The following is a 12,872-nucleotide window of genomic DNA, read 5'->3' as shown; positions in this document are numbered from 1 at the left end:
TTTTCAGTTTAAACTCATTAAAATGGGAAGTTCTGTCTTTTGTGGTCGCACATTACAAACAACATAACCAGGCCTATGCACATTCATGCACAAAGACACACGCAAAACTATTAAGAAATACATCTGACTCAGATTTTAACATCATGTAGTGAAAACTGCTTGGTTCTTAATCAATCATTAAAATACATTTAATTGTGTTTGTGTGTGGTCCAAGTTTAAATAGTGTTATCAGACGGAAATTGCACTATATCGCCATAAAGTCTGGTTCACATGGCCAAGAATTGCCCAAATAAACAAAAAAGGCTGCCTGACCGACGTGTAGTTACCTTCCACTCTTTCCTTTTATATTTGTAGGCTGATAAATCTGAAATCAGATACTACCCAAAGTGCAAAATGAAATATATAAAGTGTGACTGTAGATATCTCAAATTTCTCAAACGAAACTATTGAATATCTCTTACAAGACAAACGTTTGCAAATCTAGTTCAAACATTAATAATAATAATAAGAAATGTTTCTTGAGCACCAAAAATCAGCATTTTAGAATGTTTTCTGAAGGATCATGTGACACTGAAGACTGACGTAATAGCTGCTGAAAATTCAGCTTTGCATCACAAGAATAAATTACATTTTAAAATATATTCAAGAAGAAAACTGTCATTTTAAATTGTTATAATATTTCACAATATTTTATCAAATAAACAAAGCATTGGTGGCGCACAAGAGAATTCTTTGAAAAATATTAAAAAATCTTACCGACCCCAAACTTTTTAACGAATCTTAATAAAATACCACGAGTCTCCTCATGTTTTATACTTTTATGTTTTATGTTTTGTATTCTTTTGGTGCCACATTCAGTGGGATTTTTGTGGGTGCAGATGCAAGGATTTGGTGGTAGAAACTACATAATGATATAACTTTATAAAAAATCTTTTATTAAGGACTGAGAATGCCAAGTAATATTCACACCAGCCAATCAAACCTCTTTTGTCAGAGCTTTTGCAGCTCCAGGAAGCCAAACCACACAATTCCAAATTGTTTATTAAATCTGGAAAATATTGTGTCTATGGTAACATAATATTCTGGCAACACATATGGACATGTTTATTCTTTCATTTATTTGTATGCATGTGTTTTCTGTCAGGCCTCAGGAGGGCAGCTCTAAGCCAGCAGGCCGAGGGGTCCTAAGTATGACGAATCTGAGTCACGGGGTCATCAGAGTGGACACTGGAGAGAAGCTGTCCGTTCTCGCCCTACAGGATGTGGGCACGGCCATGCCAGGAGGTACAGCGATTACGAGAACATGAACGAATGAACATTTTTTTTAAAAGCATTTTGATTCAGGTCCAACATCTACGTCGTAAACCAGCCTAGAGCAGTTCAGCGCTGTTTTCCTCATGTGACCACAGACCTCATCAAACGACTTTATGGTTCTCGTAAAACTGACTTTTCTCTTTCTCTCTCAGCAATGGTGTGTGTTGTTAAACTGGAGGGTGTTCCTCAACTGTGTAAAACCGATGAGATTGGAGAGATCTGTGTGTCGTCTGTTGCCACGGGAACGTCATATTATGGGCTTACAGGAATGAGCAAGAACACATTTGAGGTGTGAAAATACAATATATACGGAATATACACCAAATTTCATTATGTTAAGATTCACTGCTGTTTAAACGTTTGTTTGTTTGTTTTTTTAATTAATGCTTTTATTCCACAAGGGCATATTAAAATGATCAAAAGTGACAGTAAAGACTTTTACAATGTTACAAAAGAATTCTGTTTCAAATAAATGTGTTTCTTTTGATGTTTCTATTCCTCAAAGAATTCTGAAAAAAATGTTTCACGGTTTGCACATAGACATTAAGCAGCTCAACTGTTTTCAGCATTCATAATAATAAGACATTTTTCTTGAGCAATTTGAAATATTTTCAATGTTCATAAATATATTTTTAAAAATCTATTAAAATAGGAAACCTTTTTTAAAAGTGTAATAATATTTCCCAATAATACTGTTTTACTGTATTATACATATTCTAAATACAAAAATATATTTATTTATTTATTTGCTGTTTTGGTGAGCAAGAGACTTTTTTTCAAAAACATTACAAAATCTTACCTACCCCAAACTTTTGAACAGCAGTGTATGTAAAACATCTTTGATTTACTGTAGTGAAGTAAAAAAACACTTTAGTGCATTTGTAGCTGGTTTTACCTGGTTTCTACGTATTCAAATGTTTCTGGTCCAAGCTGGTCATTTATAGTAATTAGTTGGTTCAAGTTGTCAACAATTTTATGATTAAATGTTGGTGCATTTTAAGTAGAAAGTGTGTGTATCCTACTATTTAGTGTGTGTCCTGTCAGTCAGAGAATTTGTTTGTGTCTCTATGGTGCAGGTGTGTCCAATGGCGTGTGACAGTGGATTGGTCAGCGATTGTGTATATGTGAGGTCAGGTCTGCTGGGGTTTGTGGGTCCGGGCGAGATGATCTTTATTTCTGGTACACTGGAAGGACTGATGCAAGTTGGGGGTCGGAAACACAATGCTGATGATATCATCGCTACAGCTCTTGCTGTGGAGCCCATGAAGTTCATCTATAGAGGAAGGTATGTATTAAAAGTAAGACCAGAATACTACTCTAGAAATGATCTTGTTTTAAATCCATCTGGGTAATCTCTGTGCTCCCTCTGTATAGGACGGTGGTGTTCTCAGTGAATGTGTTGTATGATGAGAGGATTGTGCTGGTAGCAGAACAGAGACCAGATTCAACTGAAGAAGAGAGTTACCAGTGGATGAGCCGAGTTTTGCAGGTACACACATACATACATACATAAGCAGGCTCAAAGTTTGCATTTTTCTGTCCTTGCTGAAAGCAAAAGTGCTGCACTAAGCAACAAAGTCATAGCCAAGCTGATTGGATTTAATGTATAGTTATCTATGTGAAGATTTTGCACCAATGAGATTTCACTGTGGGTGTGGCAACCAGTGGTGGAAAGAGTACTGAAAAAATATACTCAAGTAAAAGTACCATTACCTTCCAAAAAATGTAGTGTGAGTAGAGTAAAAGTACTTGTCCAAAAAAACTACTTGAGTAAGAGTAAAAGAGTAGCCTATTTAAAAGTACTCGTGAGTACTGAGCGGTGGATTCTACCCCCTCATAATAAATGCTGTACACTGCAATTTATACATTTTAAAAATGTTGTACATTCTGTAATTCACATTATCTTATTTGTCATAAAGAATGAAGAGTATCTATCATCCAGCCGTTTTAATTTTGACTGCCAACTCTTTAAAATACATCAAAACAGCATGGAAACAGTATTCAGTCGAAGAAAAGATTAAAGTTATTCTCAGTACAAGCATCCCCATTTAAACCATAAAATTTGAAAAAAATAGATTTAAAATCATGTGTAAGGCCACTGAGACAGCACGCTGCTGTTGCACATAAAATATTAATGTTTAGAACAGTGCAAATACATACACCATTAGAAACTCATAGTTCAGCATCACACACCATGATATGGGTTAAAATGAGAGCCCATTTCTCTCCAAAACGGTGCCAGTTTTTAGCGTTTTGCAATAAAGAAATAAAAATAACTCAACTTGATAATTTATGTTACAATTTTAACATAAATGCACATTGTTCTAGAAGGATGGCGAATGCATGCCATACCTTTTACACAGTTACTCGAATTGTTATGCTGGTAATACAATTTGTAAGGAAAAATGAAATAGCAAAATCATCATTGTTATTTCACTTAAATACTTTTGTTAATGAAATAGTGTTTTTGCAATAGTAGTATTTCTTATTTTGCTTAATGCTTTTTATTTAATTATGATAATAATTGTGCAGCCCTACCAAAAACACAACAAACCTGGAGCTAAAATGTTTTAAAAAAAAAAACATTTTAAATCACAATTGCAATTTTTTGTGTAAAATATGCAATTAGATTGCCGCCCCCCAAATCATACAACTCTAGGGCCTCTGTAGTTTTTTTGGAGATGGAAAGAGTTGGGAAGAGCCAAAAATTTGAATGAAATCACAAAGTATATCTGTGAAACACAAATTTAACTGAACCCCCTCAAGGAAAACTTGTATAGGTCTTATGAGTATGTGTGAGTGTGTTTGTGTCTTCCGCTCGGACTGATTATTCTTTCTCTTATGTGAATTCCAGTTCCTGTTTCTGTCAGAGGTGCTGCAGTGGAGAGCTCAGACAACGCCTGACCACATACTTTACACACTCATTAACACACGGGTAACATACATATATTACTTTCCTAAGTTCCCTTCAGCAGTGAGTGTTAATAAAATTATCAAAAATAAGGAGCATTTCTGACTTCTTTGAGTTCAGGTGTGCCATTGTGTTTTTATAAATGTGTTTCTATTTTGTTTGCGTTACAGGTTTAGATCTGATCGCCGCCTTTTATGGCTGTCTGTATGCAGGCTGTATTCCTATAACTGTACGACCACCTCACCCTCAGAACATCTCCACTACACTACCTACAGTTAAAATGATCCTGGAGGTGAGGACACACACACACACACCCTCAAAATATCTCCACCGCACCTACAGTTACATGAATTAAATTATCAGAGAAGTACCTAATAGTTAACCCTAGTTAATCATATGTAATACTCAAATGTATGGCCTCTAAATTATCAACATGATGCAAACTTTGCTGAAGAACCTGTTGAACATGGTTTTCTACATTAATAGTTTATACTTTTTTTTAGCAAGTAAAAGGCCTTTTAGTATAATTCTAAAAACGCTCTTCAGGACATGGTACATGTTTTTTGCTGTAAAATGCTCACTGATTTTTATAAAGTAAATGTAAGAATCAATTTTATATCAATAATAATATTTCAAGATGAACACTGGACAAAAGCATCATCATTGTTTTGCATTGCATTATATTTTGTTCACCACAATTAAAACTACACAGCTTTGATCATAAAACTAAGCATTAAAATAGTATCTTACTAAAACATATTATTGGGAAATATAGATTGATAGCTGATGTTTAAATTAATTTTATAGAAATAGTTTGCTATACTGTTATAAAGATCTCCCTGATCTACATTACAAGCCATCAGAATTTCATCTTATTTTTAGACTATATAAATATCAGCTACAGCACGAAATAGCATATTTTTTGCTCAGTTTTGGCCTCTGAATAAAATTGAGGTGAATTTTTCCTTCTCGAGTTTAAGCACTATATTCTCCTATATTATAAGCATGACGTATCAAGTAGAATTCTCAACAAAGACATTTATGCAGGTTTTTTTTTTAGTTTTTTTTTTTTAAACATTTTGTCTAAAGGTGCAATAAACTGTTCCATGTCAGGATTAAATCAACCCTTTACAGGCTTAAATCAAATATCAATTATTGTTAAATGTGGTACATTATAGAATGAGACAATGCATATGGATATTAAAACATTACAGTTTTTAATGAATAAACATGCTGGTGTGTGCAGGTGAGTCGTTCAGTGTGTGTTATGACCACCCAAGCAATCTCTAAACTTCTGAAGTCCAGAGATGCGTCAGTGGCTGTGGACTTTAAATCATGGCCTCCTATCCTGGAAACAGGTGAGTCTGTCAGGGACATAACATCTTTGTTCAGAATTACGCCTGTCAGATACTCATCAAAAGTGTGTGTGTGTGTGTGTGTATTTATTAGATGACTTGCCAAAGAGGCGTTGTCCCCTGCTGTATAAACCATGTGACCCAGACTCATTGGCGTATCTGGACTTCAGTGTGTCCACTACAGGAATGCTTGCTGGAGTGAAGGTTTGACTCCTCATAATTGTTATTAATGTTTTTATGTATGGACTACAGATTATTGTTAATATTACTATTATTGATAACCTTTTTAAATTAAAATTGCAATAAAAAAAACAATCATTTCTGTTTTTCTCTCTTTCTCTGAAGATGTCTCACAATGCAACCAGTGCCCTGTGTCGCTCTGTTAAACTGCAGTGTGAGTTGTACCCCTCTCGTGAGGTGGCCGTGTGTCTCGACCCATACTGCGGCCTTGGCTTCGTCCTGTGGTGTCTCTGCAGGTTCGGACTACCTGTGTTCTCACCTGAAATGCACACACAGATGCAAACACAAATGTTAAGGACCTTTTTATTTGTTTATTTGTGTGTGTGTAGCGTGTATGCAGGGCAGCAGTCTGTTCTGATCTCTCCAATGGATCTAGAGGTGAATCCTGCTTTGTGGCTGCAGTCCGTCAGTCAGTTTAAAGTCCGAGACACGTTCTGCTCATACTCTGTGATGGAGCTCTGCATAAGGTCTCTCAGCTCTCTCACTGATTCTCTAAAGGTACGTGCACACACACTCACACAGGATTTTAATCTGCATCTCGTTAAACAACATTTTCTTTCCTTGAAATAAACTGCTTCCTATTTCACCACTGTAGTTTTGTGTCTCTCTCAGGCCCGTGGGATGGATCTGTCCCGTGTGCGTTCGTGTGTGGTTGTGGCGGAAGAGAGGCCCCGTGTTGCTCTGACACAGTCCTTCTGTAAGCTCTTTAAGGACGTGGGGCTGCACCCGCGTGCCGTCAGCACTGCTTTCGGCTGCAGGGTCAATCTCGCCATCTGCCTACAGGTCAGTATTGGCCAGAAAGTGACCCATATCTGATTTCATAGTCTAATTGCATCCCCAGTGTTCAGTTTTTTTCCCGCTTTTACTAGTCATGTAACTCATTCAACCTTCTATTTTAGTTTTTTACTTTTTATTTATATTATTTTGTTTTCTTTTTCAGTTTTTTAATTTACTTTTTTAATATTTATACATCACATCTTCCTCTCCTCTCCTCATGTAGCCTCATAGGTTGGGGAAGCTTGCTGAGCAGGTATGACTGAACTTTAACCGTTCCTCATCATTTCATAGCTCAGTTACTACAATTATATATTTCGATGTGGGAGTAAATTCACTAATTATCTTCCTGTGTGCATGAATACTCATTTTTACGAGTTGACTAATCGGCAAAATATTAACCTCACCTGAAATGACACAGTGATCCACAGATTCCACACAGCTGATATGGTGTGAGTGTGAGTGTGTGTGTGTGTGAGAGAAATTAAAGCATGTATATCTCCAGATTCAGTCATAAATGATGCAAAGAAACAGTCATGCTGCATTCACATTTCTGATTAGTTTCAGGGTGGCTCATAAAAAGTGAGCACCAGCACGGTTTATTATTTTCATTCTTGCGTGAATCTAAATATATTTGGCCATTACATATTATTATACAAACAAATATCTCACAGCTACACTGGAACTGGAGGTTTTCTTTCTTCGAATGATGGATGCCAACAGTTTAACCTGTTTGGCATAAGCTGTTTTGACCATAGTTTGTTATGTGGAAATGTATAACAACAAACAAAAACATGCCTTTAGAGTGCACATTTTTACTGCGCGGTGTGACCTATTTAAATGCAGTAGGAATGCCCCCCAAAATGTCTTGTCTTATATTTCTATATGATATAGTTAAGTAATATCACACAAGCAAGCATGCTGTTTTTCCTGAATATTTAGTTTCATATTTTAAGTATCTTTTTATTTTTAAGTTATTATTTCATATTTCAATATTCAAAATATTATTTTATAAATATTAATCTCATAGCATTATTTATTCAATTGTAATTGCAGTGTAAATGTATCTAAATGACACTTCAGATGCCAATTCTGCAATGCAAAGATGTGCTTTGTTGATGCTACTTTCATTTTAATGGGTACAAGCCTATAGTGTCTTTTTATTCTATTCTAATTTAATTTATTAATTCTAAGACTTTGACATAAAACATGATGCATACATCTAATTGCCCTTATAAAGGTAAAAATGCACCTGAAAATCAAATTAAATAGGCAAATATTCTCTACTGTCTACTGTCTCTACTGTGAACTAACCACCGCACAGAGTATAAAAATAGAATAACAGATAAGGTAACAGTACAAAAACAAACTCTGCAAAATTTCACCTAATAATCATAATCACATATACCAGAAAATATTGGGTTTTTTGTTGTCAATATCACACACTAGGGCAATACTATAGTTCCTCTACCTTCCCAGTTCTGCTGATTGATTGAATCCTCTCCATGCACTATACATTTGTACATTTCTGTTCACTGTTAATGCAAGTCACCTTGATAGTAACTGTTTGCCAGATAAGCATGATGCTTCATGTTTTAAAGTAAATTAGACTGCCATTTATAGAAGATGATTTTAATGTTTGTGCAGGGAACATCAGGACCGGATCCTACGACTGTCTATGTGGACATGAGAGCACTGAGACATGACAGGCAAGACACACACACACATATTTTAGGTATTTCATTATTTCCATTCTTAGAATTAGAACAGATACACTACCAATCAAAAATCTACAAATTGGGTACAAAATAGTGCCTGAAACTTTTAAACAAATGTTGCCTCAGAAGGTGAAACTAAATATATAATTTAGATTAATATTAAATATTTTCAAAATGTTTACTACTATATAATATATTGCTAAATATGAATGTATTTTTGTATGATTTATTTCTGGTTTTCCATTTCTGAAGTGTGTCTGTGTGTGTTTGTAGGGTAAGACTGGTTGAAAGAGGATCTCCACACAGTCTACCTCTCATGGAATCTGGGAAGGTAAGTAAGACAATTAAAAGTTTCTTTATTTGTTTTCTTAAATTAAATGTAAGCCACATTCATTTTTAAATCATTTTTGAACAGATTTTACCTGGTGTACGCATCATCATCGCTAACCCAGAGACAAAGGGACCAATCGGAGACTCTCATTTAGGGGAGGTTAGACCAAAAGCACTCTCTCATCTATAGATCAAAAAATATCTTCTCATAACCAAGCGTCTCACTTGTGTTTCTTTTTTAAAATGAGTGCAGATCTGGGTCCATAGTCCACAGAATGCCAGTGGGTACTTCACTGTGCTCGGAGAGGAAAATGTGCGATCGGATCATTTCGGAGCCAGGTTGAGCTTTGGAGACACTCAGACTGTGTGGGCCAGAACCGGATACCTGGGGTTCCTGCGCAGGACCGACCTCACTGATGCAAGTGGAGGTGTGTGTTCAGTGTATACTGTGCTTTTTGTCACAAAGATTTGCATTGAGTTGTTTCATTTGTGTGTGTTCAGAAAGGCACGATGCCCTTTATGTGGTGGGAGCGTTAGATGAAGTCATGGAGCTGAGAGGTATGAAATACCATCCCATTGACATTGAAACGTCCATCATCAGGGCACACCGGAATATCACAGAGTGGTGAAGTCACACACACACACACACACACACACACACACACAGCCACATATTCACACTAAGGCCAGTACACGGTGTACTGTAAATATGTGACCCTGGACCACAAAACTTAAGTCGCTTGTGTATATTTTTAGCATTAGCCAAAAAAACATTGTATGGGTCAAAATTATCGATTTTTCTTTTATGCCAAAAATCATTAGGATATTAAGTAAAGATCATGTTCCATGAAGATATTTAGAAAATTTCCTACCGTAAATATATCAAAACTTAATTTTTGATTAGCAATTTGCATTGCTAAGAACTTCATCTGGACAACTTTAAAGGCGATTTTCTCAGTATTTAGATTTTTTGCACCCTCAGATTCCAGATTTTTAAATAGTTGTATCTCAGCCAAATATCGTCTTATCCTAACAAACCATACAATGGAACAACAACATCAATGGAAAGCTTATTTATTCAGCTCATACAGATGATGTATACATATCGATTTTGAAAAATTGACCCTTATGACTGGTTTTGTGATCCAGGGTCACATATGCTAATTAGTGGTGGGAGCTATGTCAACCTATATAATTATTTTATATTACAATAAAAGTATATAAATATATAAAAGTATACCGTTCAAAAATTCGGGAGTTGGTAAGATTTTTTTTTTATGTTTTTAAAATTTTCACCAAGGCTGCATGTATTTGATCACAAAATTTTTTTTAAAATCAGTATTATTGTGAAATATTATTACTATTTAAAATAAATGTTTTATATCTTAAAATGTAATTTATTTCTGTTATGGCAAAGCTGAATTTTCAGCATCATTACTCAAGTCTTCAGTGTCACGTGATACTTCAGAAATAATTTTAATATTATGATTTGATACTTAAGAAATATTTCTTATCATCAATGTTGAAAACAGTTATGTTCTGTGATGCTTACCATTTTTGTGGCAACCGTGATCTTTTTTTTTTTTTGCGAAATATTTTTAAAGAATAGAAAGCCCAGAATAACAGTTTGTTTGAAATATCTTTTGCAACATTATAAAATATATTTTTCGTCACTTTCAGTCATTTTAATTAATCCTTGCGAATTTTCAGCATCATTACTCAAGTCTTCAGTGTCACGTGATACTTCAGAAATAATTTTAATATTATGATTTGATACTTAAGAAATATTTCTTATCATCAATGTTGAAAACAGTTATGTTCTGTGATGCTTACCATTTTTGTGGCAACCGTGATCTTTTTTTTTTTTTTTTGCTAAATATTTTTAAAGAATAGAAAGCCCAGAATAACAGTTTGTTTGAAATATCTTTTGCAACATTATAAAATATATTTTTCATCACTTTCAGTCATTTTAATTAATCCTTGCTGAATAAAAGTATTAATTCCTTTAAAAAAAAAAAGTCTGATTGACCCCGAACTTTTAAACAGTAGTTTATACATATCAAATATACTGATTTTTACTGGAAATACAACCCAAAACATTTAATATTTTAGGCATCCATGTAGGAATACTTGTGCTTGTGCTTTTATGATGATTAAATTATTAAAATAGTTTATAACTGAAAGGTATTTCAAAGGTATGGTGAAATCAAAACTAAGTGTTATTATTCATAACAACTAAATAATAAGTCTGAGATCTGCACTAAACAAAACCCAGCTGCTGCACAATAAATAAAGCTTGAGTTAATAACCAAAGACTTCACACTTAAAAATTATTAAATGAGCCACATTCAACATAAACATGTATTTTTTACTGCCAGTAACAAACCTCAGTATTCAAGGAAGCAGTGGTTTCCTTCAAATGTCTGTGTCCTTAAACCGGATATGTTATTATTCAGGTAGCCATCCATAAACATATTTGCTCAGCAAGTTTCTCTTCATAATGTTGCTGAAAATAGAGTAGTTGACCTGAGAGGGAAAACTGACTGCAGATCAAGAGTTTATGCTAATGCCTAGCGTAGTTGCATTGCGCAAACGTGTGAAATGGAGCTTGCACAGATATATTGTTTTGACATATTTCCATAGAGTAAAGTTTAAACTTCCTCTCTCTCTCTCTCTCTCTCTCATTCAGTGCGGCGTTCACATGGACGAATCTCTTAGTGGTGGTGGTGGAGTTGGACGGTTCCGAGCAGGAAGCTCTAGATCTGGTTCCCATGGTAACTAATGTGGTTCTAGAGGAACACTACTTGATTGTTGGCGTGGTGGTGGTTGTGGACACGGGCGTAATTCCCATCAATTCTCGTGGAGAGAAGCAACGCATGCACCTACGGGACGGCTTCCTCGCCGACCAGCTCGACCCCATATATGTGGCTTACAACATGTAGAAACACGCACACTGATGATCTTAAAGACAGGCTCATTCTCATGGTTGTTCTCGGGCACAACAACCATGATTTCCAGCACCTTCTCACTGTCAGCACTTCTGTCAGCCTGCTAACTGTAGATTGAACACCCTCAAATTAGCAAACACACACTCGCATATCATTCACAGAGGGACTTGCAAGACTCCTGAAGCATATCTTTTTCAGTTTTTGTGTCGCCCAATATTTTGCTAGTGTTGGTTCTTTTTTTAACTTGCACACTAAAATTTAATTTAAAGAACGGGGGATTTTATATGATAAATATAGCTGTTGCCAATTAAATTAGTGTTATTTATTTGTGTTTTTAAACCTGCGGTCACAAATATACCTGTCATATTTGTGCTTTCATGTACGTTTCTTTGCATATCGTTGTTTTATGCTCGTCTTTGCTGTTGTCTTTGTTGATACACATTTTTGAAGTTGTATTAGAATATCACAAACTGACTTATCTAGCATGTTTATCATTTTAAAGATACTAATGTTAAGTCATTTTCATAATTGTTAATTATGTACAGAAAATTGTTTCAGTTTTGTCTAGCTTTTGCAATATCATTTTTGTGATTTAATAGTTTAGGCTAACATTTAGGTCATTTTATCATGTATATGAATAAGATCACATCGGCACTGTGATACGCATAAATATAGACCTATGTGAACTAGAATTTGCATTCTAGATTCATTGCCCAGCATCAGCTGATCTCTCCTGCTTTATGTCTATATCTAGAGAGACAGAGAGGAGGGAGGGATGGAAAAGTGACAGAAAGAGGACATATGCACAATGTGTGTTTATTATATCTTTATTTATTTTTGAAGCTTCCATTACCTGTAAGATACAAAAGCACTTTGATTATGTCACGATGTCTTTTCATATGTCAATAAAATATTTTCAACTATTCTTATGCAGAATACATATCTGTCTTGTAAACGTTTGTTGAAGGACCACAATGTACATGCACTGCCATCTAGTGAACAAAATGCATTAAAACCAGCTAATTTCCAATCACAGTATTTTGTCATACATCACATAGGCTATATAACCCATTTATCCTGTAAAATACAAAAAAGTAAAATCCAATATGAAGGGAAGGGCGTGTTTAGCTGAGTGTTTTACTGTAATTGTGTGCTTAATGGATACAAGTATAAGGAAAAAGCTAAAGTATTAACATTTTCTTATTTATGATTGACTTATGAGTCAAACTGTTTCTATTGAGCTACTACCGCATGTCAATTATAGATCGATTTAGATTTAAAG

General features: G+C 35.0%; 1 protein-coding gene across 1 annotated transcript in view; it reads left to right on the top strand.

Annotated features, from left to right (window-relative positions):
• The window catches only part of LOC107602607 (disco-interacting protein 2 homolog C-like), a 26,482-nt gene extending 14,064 nt beyond the window's left edge, over nt 1–12,418 (top strand). The window contains exons 16-34 of the mRNA XM_016295148.1: nt 1,145–1,284; nt 1,467–1,603; nt 2,391–2,599; nt 2,689–2,803; nt 4,185–4,186; nt 4,287–4,288; nt 4,396–4,517; nt 5,472–5,583; nt 5,675–5,784; nt 5,926–6,056; nt 6,150–6,318; nt 6,433–6,603; nt 6,821–6,850; nt 8,242–8,303; nt 8,586–8,643; nt 8,728–8,802; nt 8,896–9,070; nt 9,144–9,267; nt 11,332–12,418. Coding sequence (XP_016150634.1) covers nt 1,145–1,284; nt 1,467–1,603; nt 2,391–2,599; nt 2,689–2,803; nt 4,185–4,186; nt 4,287–4,288; nt 4,396–4,517; nt 5,472–5,583; nt 5,675–5,784; nt 5,926–6,056; nt 6,150–6,318; nt 6,433–6,603; nt 6,821–6,850; nt 8,242–8,303; nt 8,586–8,643; nt 8,728–8,802; nt 8,896–9,070; nt 9,144–9,267; nt 11,332–11,584 — 2,197 coding nt within the window. The 3' untranslated portion in view covers nt 11,585–12,418. The remainder of the gene's footprint in view (nt 1–1,144; nt 1,285–1,466; nt 1,604–2,390; nt 2,600–2,688; nt 2,804–4,184; nt 4,187–4,286; nt 4,289–4,395; nt 4,518–5,471; nt 5,584–5,674; nt 5,785–5,925; nt 6,057–6,149; nt 6,319–6,432; nt 6,604–6,820; nt 6,851–8,241; nt 8,304–8,585; nt 8,644–8,727; nt 8,803–8,895; nt 9,071–9,143; nt 9,268–11,331) is intronic.
• The last annotated feature ends 454 nt before the right edge of the window (nt 12,419–12,872 follow it).

This window comes from Sinocyclocheilus grahami, unplaced genomic scaffold (genome assembly GCF_001515645.1).
Source record: "Sinocyclocheilus grahami isolate Dianchi unplaced genomic scaffold, SAMN03320097.WGS_v1.1 scaffold331.1, whole genome shotgun sequence".
NCBI lineage: Eukaryota > Metazoa > Chordata > Actinopteri > Cypriniformes > Cyprinidae > Sinocyclocheilus > Sinocyclocheilus grahami.
This window is presented reverse-complemented; position numbering and strand designations above follow the sequence as displayed.